General features: G+C 36.8%; 1 protein-coding gene across 4 annotated transcripts; it reads right to left on the bottom strand.

Annotated features, from left to right (window-relative positions):
• Positions 1-250: 250 nt before the first annotated feature.
• LOC129241662 (putative mediator of RNA polymerase II transcription subunit 26) lies at positions 251-12,537 on the bottom strand. 4 transcript variants are annotated; one of them, XM_054878115.1, is made up of 4 exons: positions 11,480-12,537; positions 3,036-3,815; positions 2,451-2,599; positions 251-2,362 (listed from the first exon to the last, which is right to left on the bottom strand). In XM_054878115.1, exons 2-4 carry the CDS (start codon positions 3,685-3,687, stop codon positions 1,403-1,405), a joined length of 1,761 nt encoding a protein of 586 aa, XP_054734090.1. In that variant the 5' UTR covers positions 3,688-3,815; positions 11,480-12,537; the 3' UTR covers positions 251-1,402. The 4 variants fall into 4 exon arrangements, with proteins under 4 accessions (XP_054734090.1, XP_054734092.1, XP_054734091.1 ...); XM_054878117.1 differs by having other exon boundaries at positions 2,451-2,527; XM_054878116.1 differs by having other exon boundaries at positions 3,054-3,815.
• Positions 12,538-14,239: the final 1,702 nt, after the last annotated feature.

The following is a 14,239-nucleotide window of genomic DNA, read 5'->3' as shown; positions in this document are numbered from 1 at the left end:
CCATTTGCTGACTGCAGTGAGATTGGTTGTGGACAAGCCTCGAAGTGGAGGCAGCTCTAAATTTTTTCCGAAACTACTATTTCAGCTGAAGTTAGAGGAATAGACTAGTCTCTTTATTATTGCCAAATGCTATCACATCCTGCAGTGCCTCTCGCCGGGTATCTTCAGCTAGTCGTGATTATAAAATAAATTAATTACGCTAAATTATCTACTCATAAACTTGTATTATTAAAATATTGGTTTCCTTTATTTACTTTTTGTACAATAAGAAAATAGAAAATGAAAAATTTTATAGAATTATGCACACTTTTTACAATGCCATTATTGTAGGAATATTGTGCCAACATTCATACATGCATGGATGATTGAGAAGGGGCTTTGTGTACTACATGACTATATTTTATGTGTATAAATTATAAACAAAAACACGCTTACATTTTAAAATCGAGTACTCTAGTTTTATGCTATAATTTACAATTATTATTTTTCTTTAGCTTGGTTGTCTTTTTTCTCATCAAACATACAAAAATACTATATATATTTTCTTTATTCATCATACTACGGACTTACCAGCTAAATTTGTTTTTTGTATTTCTCTTTAATTTTTTAGTTTCTCTTTTGAACTTCACATACAAACGCTTCTAATATTATATGCCATTAATTTGTAATTTATAGTTCAAGAACAATGAATTAAAAACTTGCCATATTATAATTTGTATATGTGTATTAAATACATACATACGTTCTGCATATGCTTGTGAGGCGTGATCTATATATACATATATACATACTTATAGATAAACGCGACGTGCTCCATTTTTACGGCAAAGTTTAGTCTAAGCCGTTGCTTCATTCAGTATGTAAATGTTTTATTCCTATGTAGTCTTAGTTATTTTTTCGGCGGCGTATGATATTTATCATTATTTGCATAAGTCATTCTCGGCCTAAAGTATTGCGAATTTCTTTCTTCACCGTTTTGAACCATTTGATGAATGTTTATTTTGTTTGTGGGCAGATTTTAGCAAAGGGCAATTCAATGTTTTGAAGTTTTAAACGAAATATAATATGTTTTAGTAAAATAATAATATTAATTCCATGTATGTATATATGTATGTAGATGTACTAGGCACAGCAGAGCAAAGGGATACTGTGCCCTGAAATATCTGTTATATGCATACATATGCAAGCAGGTAATAAAAATAAAAACCAAAAGATTCAAATGCATTCCAAACAACTCAAATATTTATAATTAGGAGTAACATTAAAAATTAAAAATTTAGAAAGTGCGGGACGTGTCGTATGTGTTGTTCCACCTGACTCCTTACAGATTTAGCTTCCACCAAATATTGATGATTGATTTTGAATTTCAACTGACTTTACAAAAATCATTGCCGCCACTGGGCTAATTAAGCATTTGCTGTTGTTGTTGTTGCTGCTGCTGTTGTTGTTGCTGCTGTGTGACAACAACATGTTGCATTTGCTGTGTATGCATTTGCTGCTGAAGCTGCTGCTGCTGCTGCTGCTGTTGCTGTTGAGTGCTCTGCTGTTGCGCACTAGCCTGCTGCTGTTGCACCGGATTTGTGGATTGTTGTTGTTGCTGCTGCTGCTGCTGTTGTTGTTGTTGAACCTCAGCGATTGTCGTCACCGTGACAGGCTGCAACATGCTTGTCCCATGCTCGCTCTCGTTCTGCATGCTGAGTTCAGCCTTTACCCGGCGGGCTATGTGAGAACGTGTGTGCTTGCGTAGGTGATCTTTGCGATAGAAACCCTTGCCGCACTCGTGACACAAATGTCGCTTCTCTCCCGAGTGTATCACAAAGTGCAGACTCAGTTGTTCTTTCCGTTTGAACGCTTTCAGACAGACGGTACATATATATGGCCTTTCTGGGTTGTGCGATTGTTTGTGACGCGTGAGGTGGTCTTTGCGCTTCAAGGCCGCTTGGCAAATGTCGCAAATGTAGCGTCTCTCAAGATTGTGTCCAACCAAATGGATCTCGAGTAAATCGGGCTCAGGATATGCGACCTGGCATTCGGGACACAGGTATAATGGACTTCCGTCTAGTGCTGTTGTTAACCGAATTTCTCCGGGCCGCAATTTCGGTTTTCGGTCCTTCGGACGCTTTTTGCGCTTCTTCTTTTTCGACGTTGAAGTTGCGTTGGCAGCTGCAGACGTTGAAGCTACTACAATTGCGCCACTGGACGATGCGTTTGTTTGCAGATGTACCGTTGACGCTCCTTGTTGCTGGTGTTGTTGTTGTGTTTGTTGTTGTTGTTGTATTTGTGCTGTCGTTTGCTGTTGAGGTATTGTAATGGTTGTTGTCCCGCCTATCGTATTGATGCCAATGGGTGGTCCCGTTTGTACCTGTAAAACATGTTGGCCCAAGAACATCTCTCTTTTATCAACTACTGGGCCTCTTAAAATATTCCATATGTTTGTAAAGCATACTTACTACGCCTTGATTTTCTTTTTTTATCGTCTCCGCTGAATACTTGAGGAAATGATGTAGCGACAATGGCAGCGTGTTGGCTGGAAGATGGGAGAGGTAATCAGCTACTGTGGTACCTGGTGTTAGCGATTGCCATGAGGTATTTTGTAGAACTACAGAAATATATAGGCAAAGAAAAGAATTATTAATCTTAATCATTACATTAGTCTACAAAAAGAAATTACGAATTCACAATTTGTCGGTTTCAAATTTTGTCTGCGAGTTTTTCAAATCCTTAGTGAACTTTTGAACTCTTGGAAGTGAAATTAATTACTGCATATGATTGGAAAATATGACTGGTAGTCACTGTACTGGACGTAAGCCTCTACTACCAAAATGTTCTACCAACATGTATGTATATGTATACATATATAAAACGCATACATATAAGGCATTTGTTGGTTAGGCCTATCAAACCTCCTCTAAATTCATAGTTTTTTCGATCCGGCACTAAATGCGTATAAGTATATCTATTGAATATTAAATTTTTCATTCTTATTGCAAATCTTTTAATCAACCAATTTTAGTTCTGTCCCAATTTTAACTCACCAAGCTTTGTATCCACACCTTGTTGTTGCAAAATTGCGTTACACAAGTCCTGCGTTAATTCCTGCGGCGCCGACACCTGCTGTTGTTGCCCTTGTAATTGCTGTTGCTGTTGCTGTTGTTGCGTGGTGCTCGTTCCCGCAACAACTGCTGCTGCTGTCGGCGTTGAGGCGGTAATCGTATTTTGTGGGTATGCAATTGCCGCAGTTATCAAGCGCTTATCTTCCGTCTGCTGTGTACCGTAAGCTGGTATGTTAGTATATTGTGACTGTTGTTGCTGCTGTGTGCCATTTGCCCCAGCTGTCTCTATGGTTACCAAGTGCCCATTATACTTATCTCCCTGTGGATCGTCGACCGTTGTGCGAAACTTTGCTTGTATAGCGGTGACGGTCGCACCAGTAGCGATCGGTATGGTTGGCTGATTGAAGTGTGTCATACTGACGTTGGCGGCAGCTTGTTGTTGTTGCTGTTGTTGGTAACGAGCACTTGTGGAGGCAGTGTCTTGCTGCTGAGTGCCGGGTTGTGCAGTAACAGTTGCAACTGCTGCCGCCGACGTCACGGTAGATACTAGTGGCGCCGCTGTTGTTGTAAACTGTGGCAACCCAGGAATAGTGGTTGTACCGGGAAAGGGGCTTCCGAACGGTGTAAAGTTCATTGCGTTCTAAAGATACCGATATTTCTTTCTAACTCTAAAAAATCTTTGCGACTTTGCTGTTGAACGGTAAATGCCTTCCAAATACCTTCTTTGTGGAATAAAAGTCTCAGTGCCAATTGAAGAGAAATCTAAAAAAAATAATTGACAAATGCGTGGTTCAAAAAGAAATCATGTCAAGCATCAAAATACGACAAAAAAATACATGCCTACATACTTAAGGGGTAACACCACTGTAGAAATTTCAAAAAATTGATTTTTTTTTTATAAGCTTAAAAAATTCTTTAAACCTTTTAAAATACAGAACAAAAAGTTTTATGCGTTACCGAAGTCTATTTCATAAATATTTTAAGCTTTTAACCAAGCGTTAGTGACTGCTACCTAACGACTTCTCCAAATTTCCAAACTTTAAACGCGTTTTTCTCAAAACACGTTTTCTGAAATTGGCACGCAGCATAACTCAAGCAATTTTAAATATTTTTAATCAGGTTTTTCACTACGTCTGTATAATAACCTTCTTAAGAGAAGAGCGTAGGGGATTTTCGATAGATTAATTTAAACGATTGTTATTATTATTTAAGTGCCGTTTTTTTAGAGTTTTTTTCTTCAAATGCTTGCTAATTCCACAAAAATAAATATTTTTTAAATCCCCTACGTGTTTCTCTAGCTATTCTTATCTAGATTAAGAAAAAAAAATGTTTCTTTGTCCCAGATTAAAATTTGCACCCTCTGTGCTGCGTGCCGCGGAGCTCCTTCAAGAGAAACCACATTACAAAAATGTCTCCAGTGCCGCCATTTTGTAAAATTTTTCGATCAAACTTTGTAGTTTTGTATTTTAGTATATAAGTAATAATTTCCCAAATCAGAGTGATTGTTTCCCCTTTCCTTCTATACAAAAAAATTCTTTAAAAATCGTGTTTATTTTACGCGTGTACAGTGGTGTTACCCCTTAAGTACAAGGTGGCGCAAAAGTTCATCACCCTACGGAAGATGTATAATTTTTTCAAATTGCGTCTTGTGGACTAGACAGCTGCAGAATGCAAACAGACAAGCATTAGAACGTGTGTAGCTCAAACAAGATTTCCATCGCTCAAAATCAGTTTTTTTACTCAGTAAAAAAGTTATTCAAAACCAAGATTGGATGACTGATTTTGCGCAACCTTGATCTACAACAAACTTTCCTTCTAAACAGAAAATATTATTTTTACATGCACATCTTACTTGTATCGCATTGTTCGCAATCTAAGCAACTTTTTCTAATAAAGTATTTGAATAAAAAAATAATCCTTTTTTTATTACACTTAGTACATACTCTACTACAGCAACAAAAACCGTTTTTATTGCAAATACTATTCTGGTTTTTGACGTGATAACGTCTTATAATTCGATTTAACAGGCTGCACGCACGAAAAAATGTGTCGTTACCTTGCTCATTAGTGTTACCTTGCTCATTGCCGTTACCTTGAATGAACTGCAAGCGAAAGCGCGGAACGAACGACAAAGCAAACAAAGCAAACGAACGGCAACGTTCGACATCTTGCTCTCTCCTACTTAAGTGAGCGTATATGTGTATGTATATGCGCATATGTACATATATAAATTCACGTATTTGTATTTGCTTATGCCTTCTTATTGATTTTTATTAATTTGATTTACGTGAAGAATTTAAAATAAAACCAAGTTTGTTAATAATACCTGTTGTTTTAATGTTATTATTATTTTTTGACGTGATAACGTCTTATAATTCTATGTAGCCGGCTGCACGCACCAAAAAATGCGTCGTTATCTTGCTCATGCGTCGTTACCTTGCTTGAACAGCATGTTATGTTATGTTATATGTTATGTTATATGTTATGTTATGTTATGTTATGTCATGTTATGTTATGTTATGTTATGTTATGTTATGTTATGTTATGTTATGTTATGTTATGTTATGTTATGTTAAGTTATGTTATGTTATGTTATGTTATGTTATGTTATGTTATGTTATGTTATGTTATGTTATGTTATGTTATGTTATGTTATGTTATGTTATGTTATGTTATGTTATGTTATGTTATGTTATGTTATGTTATGTTATGTTATGTTATGTTATGTTATGTTATGTTATGTTATGTTATGTTATGTTATGTTATGTTATGTTATGTTATGTTATGTTATGTTATGTTATGTTATGTTATGTTATGTTATGTTATGTTATGTTATGTTATGTTATGTTATGTTATGTTATGTTATGTTATGTTATGTTATGTTATGTTATGTTATGTTATGTTATGTTATGTTATGTTATGTTATGTTATGTTCTGTTATGTTATGTTATGTTATGTTATGTTATGTTATGTTATGTTATGTTATGCTATGTTATGCTATGTTATGTTATGTTATGCTATGTTATGTTATGTTATGTTATGTTATGTTATGTTATGTTATGTTATGTTATGTTATGTTATGTTATGTTATGTTATGTTATGTTATGTTATGTTATGTTATGTTATGCTATGTTATGCTATGTTATGTTATGTTATGTTATGTTATGTTATGTTATGTTATGTTATGTTATGTTATGTTATGTTATGTTATGTTATGTTATGTTATGTTATGTTATGTTATGTTATGTTATGTTATGCTATGTTATGCTATGTTATGCTATGTTATGTTATGTTATGTTATGTTATGTTATGTTATGTTATGTTATGTTATGTTATGTTATGTTATGTTATGTTATGTTATGTTATGTTATGTTATGTTATGTTATGTTATGTTATGTTATGTTATGTTATGTTATGTTATGTTATGTTATGTTATGTTATGTTATGTTATGTTATGTTATGTTATGTTATGTTATGTTATGTTATGTTATGTTATGTTATGTTATGTTATGTTATGTTATGTTATGTTATGTTATGCTATGTTATGCTATGTTATGTTATGTTATGTTATGTTATGTTATGTTATGTTATGTTATGTTATGTTATGTTAGGTTAAAGTATATTATGTTATGTTAATGTTAACTCCTTCTCTATATCCATACAAAATATCTATCAAACAAATAAAATTAAAATTTTCTTTTGAAAAATGCAACCATTCAATCAGTATTTTCTTATGACGTTATCACGTTAAACTATCGTCAGTAAACCGACTTTAGAGACAACCTCTTTTTTAATAAAAAATACTAACAGTATTTTTTGAGGCGGTTCCTTATTTTATTCATCAGAACTATGTACTTATATGTATATTAATTCCAACCCCAAGCTAGTGAAATGCAGTTTTGTTAGCAATAAAATAATATGTGAAATTTGAATGGAATGTTTTGCATGCGCAGAATGAAAGGCAAACTATTAGGATTTCGTCATTTTAACGATACAGTAAAGAATTGAGGAGACAGTCTAATGATAGAAATAGGGTTTTAAATGATTGTATCAGCCCTTTGGGTGAAATCAATACGAAAACAGGTCTTAGCAAACCACATGCTTCAGCGGTGGGTTGGTGCGTGACTACCGTTCGGTAGTGTTCGAAATGATAATGCAGTTTTTACAATGTTAGAAGCAGTTTTTTCTAATAGCGTAACAATGGCAAACCTCCGAGTGAATTTCTGCTATGGAAAATGTTTCTCATAAAAAACCGTATATAAAACAATGGGCGTGGTTTTTCCAATCTCAACAATTATTAAGTCGGATCTAAATGAGTTGGAGCCAAAAATACTCCTAACAGAGGTTTAGGTAAGGATTTAAGAGGCAAAATATACCAAAAAATAATTTTTTACAAAATCTTGCTATAAATCGTTTAATACAGAAAAGCTCAAACTTTAATGTGGCATACAAGTTTGTATTGTTTTTCAATGATGACCAGTATACTTTTGCATTCGTTTGAACCAATTTTCGAAGCACTCTGCCCACTCTCGCGGTATCTCACATGACAACTGATTTTAGACGATCTTGCCGGAATGCGTCGGTGAGCGAACAGCGACGACGAGCAAATTTGTTGCAGCATTATTTACAGTGCTAAAGGATGGTATTAGCTCGCCGTATGACAATTTTAGTTTATCGATGCATTGTTGTCCTTCTTCTTCTTCTTAATTGGCGATATAACCGCTTACGCGATTTTGGCCGAGTTTAACAAAGCGCGTCAGTCGTTTCTTTCTCGTGCTAACCGGCACCAGTTGGGCACACCAAGTGAAGCCAAGCCCTCTCCATCAGATCTTTCCAACGCAGAGGAGGCCTTCCTCTTCCTCTGCTACCACCAGCTGGTACCGCATCAAATACTTTCAGAGCCGGAGCGTTTGTATCCACTCGGACGACATGACCCAGCCAGCGTAGCTGCTGGATCTTACGCTATGTTTATGTCGTCGTAAAGTTCATACAGCTTATCGTTCCATCGCCTGTGATATTCGCCGTTGCAAATGTGCAAAGGTCCAAAAACCTTGAGCAGAATCTTTCTCTCAAACACTTCAAGCGTCGTTTCATCGAATGTTGTCATCGCCCACGCTTCTGCGTCATACGTAAAGACGTGCACGATGAGAGCCCTGTAGAGTGTTAGTTTTGTTCGTCGAGAGAGGACTTTACTGCTCAATTGCCTACTTAGTCCAAAATAGCACTTGTTGGCAAGAGAGATTCTACGTTGGGTTTCCTGGCTGCGATTGTTATCGGTGTTAATGCTAGTTCCTAAATACATGAAGTCTTTTACAACCTTGAAATTACAACTGTCACCAGTGACGTGGGTGCTGATACGCGAGTGCGCCGACTGTTTGTTTGATGACAGGAGGTACTTCGTTTTGTCCTCGTTCACCAGGATAGTTCCATATGTAGAAGCCCACGCAAGTGGGGAAAATTACTAATCGCCATTCACTTGGGAGTGGCCAGAACGATTCTTCTGCATATGGTTCAAGCAGCTCACAACGTCCGGGATTAGCCCACGTATCCCCTGGGCAGCTTTCAAACACCCGTTCAGGAGTGAGCTAACGTGAGAAGGCGAAGCATTCCAGGATATCTGGTTGTGCGCTGGGTTTGGGACCCGCCACTTAAAAATCCCCCCAATGAAAAGATTAAAAAAAGCATTGTTGTCCTATTAATCGAATACTTGGAAAAAATACTCGCACGAAAATGTACTCGGTTTATATAATTCCCTATCTTGTCGAGATGAATTTTTAAACATTTTTAACAAATTTTTTCTGAGTGTGCTATGTTCAAATATGTTAAAATTTCCAATAGAAACAACAAACAGCGCCCACTAACACTAGAAGTGCCCAAAGCCAGAAATATGAATACCAACTCCAGTTTGACTTAAGGTGTTTCGGGTGTTTGTCTAAAAATCAGGATACCAAGAAAATCACTTGAACTTTTTAATTTACTATTCCTATTTACATTATCGGCCGTTGTAAGCGAGATGTCACGGCTACGTTTTCTGCTATCGAGAAGGAATCATCACGAGTGGGTCTGGCGGTGAACGAGGGTAAAACAAAGTATATGCTGTCTACAACGCGGAACACATGGCGTGTAGGAACGCACGTCATTGCGGACAACTATACTTTCGAAGTTGTGCCAGAATTTATTTATCTTGGCACCGCCGTTAACAGCAACAACGATATCAGCCTGGAGATCAAAAGGAGAATCACTCTTGCTAATAGGTGTTACTATGGGCTAAGTAAGCAATTGAGTAGTCGAGCCCTCTCTCGCATGACCAAACTGACACTTTACAAGACGCTCATCATACCCGTGTTGCTTTATGGCGCAGAGGCATGGGTAGTGTCACAAAGCGATGCAGCCGCTCTTGGGGTGTTCGAGAGAAAAGTTCTTCGTAAGATCTTCGGTCCTGTGCGCGTTGGCGAAGACTACCGTTCAAGAATGAACCACGAGCTGTATGAGCTCTACGCCGACATTGACGTAGTTCAACGCATCGCCATCCAACGCCTGCGTTGGCTAGGGCATGTCATGCGTATGGATGAAGAAGCCGACGTAGAGGAAGACCATTGCTCCGGTGGAAAGATCAGGTAGAGGAAACCCTATGCTCGCTTGGTGTACAGAATTGGAGAAGGCGCGCGCGGAGCAGAGGCGCCTGGAGAGAGCTAGTGAGATCGGCCGTAACTCGGTAACGGGTTGTTATGGCCACCTAAGTAAGTAAGTAAGTATTCCTATTTACAAAAATAAAGACATAATTTTTTCTAATGAGATGGCGTTAATATTTAAATAAAATATTATTATATATAATATATATTTTTTTTTTTGAATTGGGTCGCTTTTCGAGAAGCGCGCGATAGTATGTGTAGATGTGTTGTGCTTACATATGTACAAGTGCTTGCCGGTAATTTCGAAAGTAGTGTAATAGAGAGACAATACGATGTATTCAATACTTACAAATACCTATTTTTTGGGTCTGGTCAGATGAAATGTTAGCAATGAAAAATGGAGAGCAGTGAAGGATATTTACAAAAGACGCAGACGCGTCTGTATATAGGAGTGATGGCATATTAAATTTTCATATTACGGGTATTTTCAAATTTGTTCATCCTAAAAAAGGATTTTCCTAGTTGCATGTTGAAAATCAAAAACGGTGGTGAACTACAATTTAAAATTCTGAAAATTTCTGAAATTAAAGAACTGAATTAGAGAACTGGAATAGCTAGAATTTGCTATCATTGATCGTCTATATTTTCTTCTTCTTTGAGGGACCTATAGAAATTTTCAAGAATTTTCACATACAATTTATTTTTGGCCGCTCGTGCCAAATATATATTACAATCTCTCGTTTGCTGGAAGAACGTCATAACTCAAAAGATAAAAAAAAACTCTAAAAAAGCGGATTCAAAGTCTTCTATTTAAATTGTAAAAGAAAAGACATATTTCCATCTAATTATATACAGCTAATAGACGTCGCCACGCATTTTTTACACAATATAAAAGGGTAGCTAGTGTCTTTCTATATACTTAAGTATGACATTTTTTCACTAACCAGCTATATTTACATACATAAACAATACACTTTCGTTCTGCGCAAAGAGTTGAAAAGGTCGCACTTCTATTTGAAAGTTTTGAAATTTTTTCGGATAACTCAAAAATAAGTATTTATATTAGTTTGATCTATCCCACTAAAAACAAACTTTGAGAAGTTTGTAATACTCAAGATGACGTCAAAGCAAAACAAAAAAACACTCTCGTTCATATGCAGTTGACAAGATGTGACAATGGAATCATGTGGCTTTTTGGCAAACACGAAAAATGCACCAATCAAAAGAAGCAGCATTTCTATGAAATGAATAAAGAAACAATCAGGGAGGCTCTCTAGCTCAGTAAAGAGAATAAGCAGAGTTGAGGCGCAGGGCATGACGCGCAAGACTGCTACTAAGGGTTTGAAAATGTCGCACTGATAAGGGAAGAACCACTTGGTTTGCCGATAGTTATGATATGGCATGAGTTGGAAGCTAGAATTAGTTTCTTTAGCCATATACCCACACTTACAGCAAGTGAAAATACGAGGCAAGACCGAGTATTTATAACTGCAAAACTCAGCGTAAATATTAAATACCGAAGTGCAACTTTTTTTCAAATATTGTCAAACACAATCTTGCCTAATTCTGAGCAAATATATTTACTTGAAGAGTGTAAAAAATTAACACATATTAACATATAGTTATATATATACGTGCATACATATGCATGATTTTAAAAGGAAAAATCCCAAAGAAATATCGATTTTTCCACAACAAACCAAAAAAGGAAAACAATCGTATAATTCGTTTGGTAAAAAAAAAAAACAAAAACAAAAACAAAAAATTTGCAATTGAAGTGGTTATTTAACCAACCTTGAACCGCACACTTGCTCCAGGTGGGACAGCTACTTCACACAAAGCACTGCACGAACCTGTAGATGAGACTTTGAGCGCTAAGCCAGTGAAGCAGCAAGTCGTCATTGTGTGTGATGTAAGTAGCCAGGAATTAAAGCGAATTCTAGCTTTTCCCCCTTATGTGTGTATGTTTGTAATTAAGAAATGCCGTTCAGCTTTAGCTTTTGCTGTATTTTTCACTTCAGCCTTGAAAAATAATATTTCTTTTTAGTGGCTAAATTTTCGTTGCACTTTTTCCTTGAATATTTTTTTTACTATCGTCTATTTCACTGTTCCCCTTCCTGTACTTATCAGCAATTTTTAAATTTCTTTGCCTTCTTGCCACCTCTTTTAATGCACTACGTTCATTTACTCTCTTTTTTAACAGGTTTTTATAATTGTTTTTTGTACGGTTTTCGTCGGCAATATTTGCGTAAATTTACGTGGCCAAAACTTTGCTACTATTTTTAATGGTATTTTTTTCTTAGTAAATCCTCTTGCCTTTAGCAAACGTTTCATACGAATTGTAGCAATGCCGATGCAAACAAATAAAACGGCCTCCAACACCACAAACAACCACTCGGGAAGTAACATTGCACTTTTTAAGCGAAGAGCGAAGGTGGCCAACAGCACAGCAGTGTTGTATCCGAAATGCACCCACAAACCTGCAAATCGATAGGCACGGCAGAAATTGCTCGGTAAATGGTTAATGGAGTGTGTTGGGATATCACTCATGTGACCCTTTTGACTGTGATACAAATATGCATAAGTTTCTGCCCCGCCGATATTCTTAACGTAACCGCCGCTACACTTGTGCAAACTGAGGCTATTTTACTTCAATGTGCCCCATTGCCACTGTATAGACAATATAAGCCACCGTTGCATTCGTCGGGCTGTCGCGATGTGGAACCTTCCTTACTACTCTTCGTTCTCTTTTTTAACCTTTATTGTTGTTATCCTTTTTGATATAGACCCCGTTTCGCGAAACGGAAATCCATTTGCCATTAACGAATAAAAAAATGCCAAAACACCTACACACACACACACGTCTTGCTTGTTCCAACCGAAGCAACAGCAACTAACGACGTGCGGCGCACGTATGGAACTGGAAGCTTGGGGCATCGGAAAATTGGTTTGCCGTTTTCAATTGGCGAGCACGCATGAAATCGGAGGAGGACAACCGCCCTCAATAAGCTACTCAGCCGAAAGCATATTCCGAACAAAAAGAGCCACACAAAGAGAGAGAGAGACATAAAACAAAAAGAGAAATTTTATAAATTCAGTGTGAACAAGTTGAAGTCGTTTGTTGTATGCGAAGAAGAGAGAAAATGGTAGGAGATTCACTAATTTATATCTGCATATACACACAATACAAACCATAAATATATAACACAGGCATCACTTAGTTTTGCATTTAATTGTTTTCATCAATTTCCCCTGGCCGTTTGCATGTGTGTGTATGCCTGATTGACGTAAACTTAGAAGTCAGTGAAACGAAACTTACTACTGAATATACGCCATAGCAATATGTTTTTCATATATTAAATAACTTTAGGGATAAATGTGAGCTTGAACTTTGTGTCTGTAAACTAATCAGCCACAGTTAAATACAAATTTAATTAATTACTATTCTCACAGTTACCGAATTTTGTTCGCAGTCGTTCTGCGATTATGAAATTCTCTCTCGTGTTTGTATAATACTTGGCTTTCTTTGCATGCTCTCTTGCCTTTGCAAAACCTACACATACTCGTATATAAATTTGCGTCTGTGTATTTCATCGCTTGTTCTATTCCTTCCTAACTCAGTACGAATTGTATTGTTCCCTTCGAAATGTTTTACAGTAATTTTTCATCCTTACTATCTATGGCTTGCCACTGATTTCAAATGAATTTTGGACCTGAAGGCATTCTACGTAATTCATTACGAAAAATGTTTAATAAAACATTAAATGCAAAACTCTAAGAGCAAAGGGATCCATTTTAATAGCAGACTCTTATCTATTTAAAAATATATCTATCTATCTGCTTATAATTATCTATCTGTGTATAAGTCAACGATGTACTATATGTTAGAAGATAGTTGAGATCCACCTTGAATTACCCTTTGCCTTAAGGAGAGCAAGCTGTAGTTCGAACATAAATACTTGCATAGAAGTGATCATGAAAGTCTTAACAAAATATAAGTATAAATATGCTTTCAAATTTCTATATACGTATACATATATGTGGCTGTGTATGAATGAAATTGGCACAAAGTGTGCTTTGAAGTGAAATTTCACTTTCGTCGTCTCGTGGATGCTTGAATCGCGTGGCCTTGATACGAATTGCTACAAATGCAACAAATATCAACACCAATAATACTACACCAACTGTGCAACACCTATTAGGGACAATGCCTTCCTCCGCAACACCAAATACCCAACACCCCACACCCAACACCCAACGTCATCATCCACAATGACAGCAAAAGCAGCGGCAACGTAGCAGGCGTACTCAAGGATGTTTGCAACACCGCCTAGCACGAGTAAATTTACTTGCATGACAAATGAATCCCAACAACCACATTAGTATCGCCATTGCCACTGCATACGACCGTCGTGTCCGCCGCGTCTACACAACCACAACCACAACCATAAACAGTAAAGCAACAGAAACAGCAGCACCATCGCCATCGCCATCGCCATCGCCATCGCCATCGCCAAATGTTCAGCATCACGGTCAAGGACAACAGTGTAGTAA

This window comes from Anastrepha obliqua, chromosome 3 (assembly GCF_027943255.1).
Source record: "Anastrepha obliqua isolate idAnaObli1 chromosome 3, idAnaObli1_1.0, whole genome shotgun sequence".
Classification (NCBI taxonomy): domain Eukaryota; kingdom Metazoa; phylum Arthropoda; class Insecta; order Diptera; family Tephritidae; genus Anastrepha; species Anastrepha obliqua.
The sequence above is the reverse complement of the archived record's forward strand: the minus strand, read 5'-3'. Positions and strand labels throughout refer to the sequence as shown.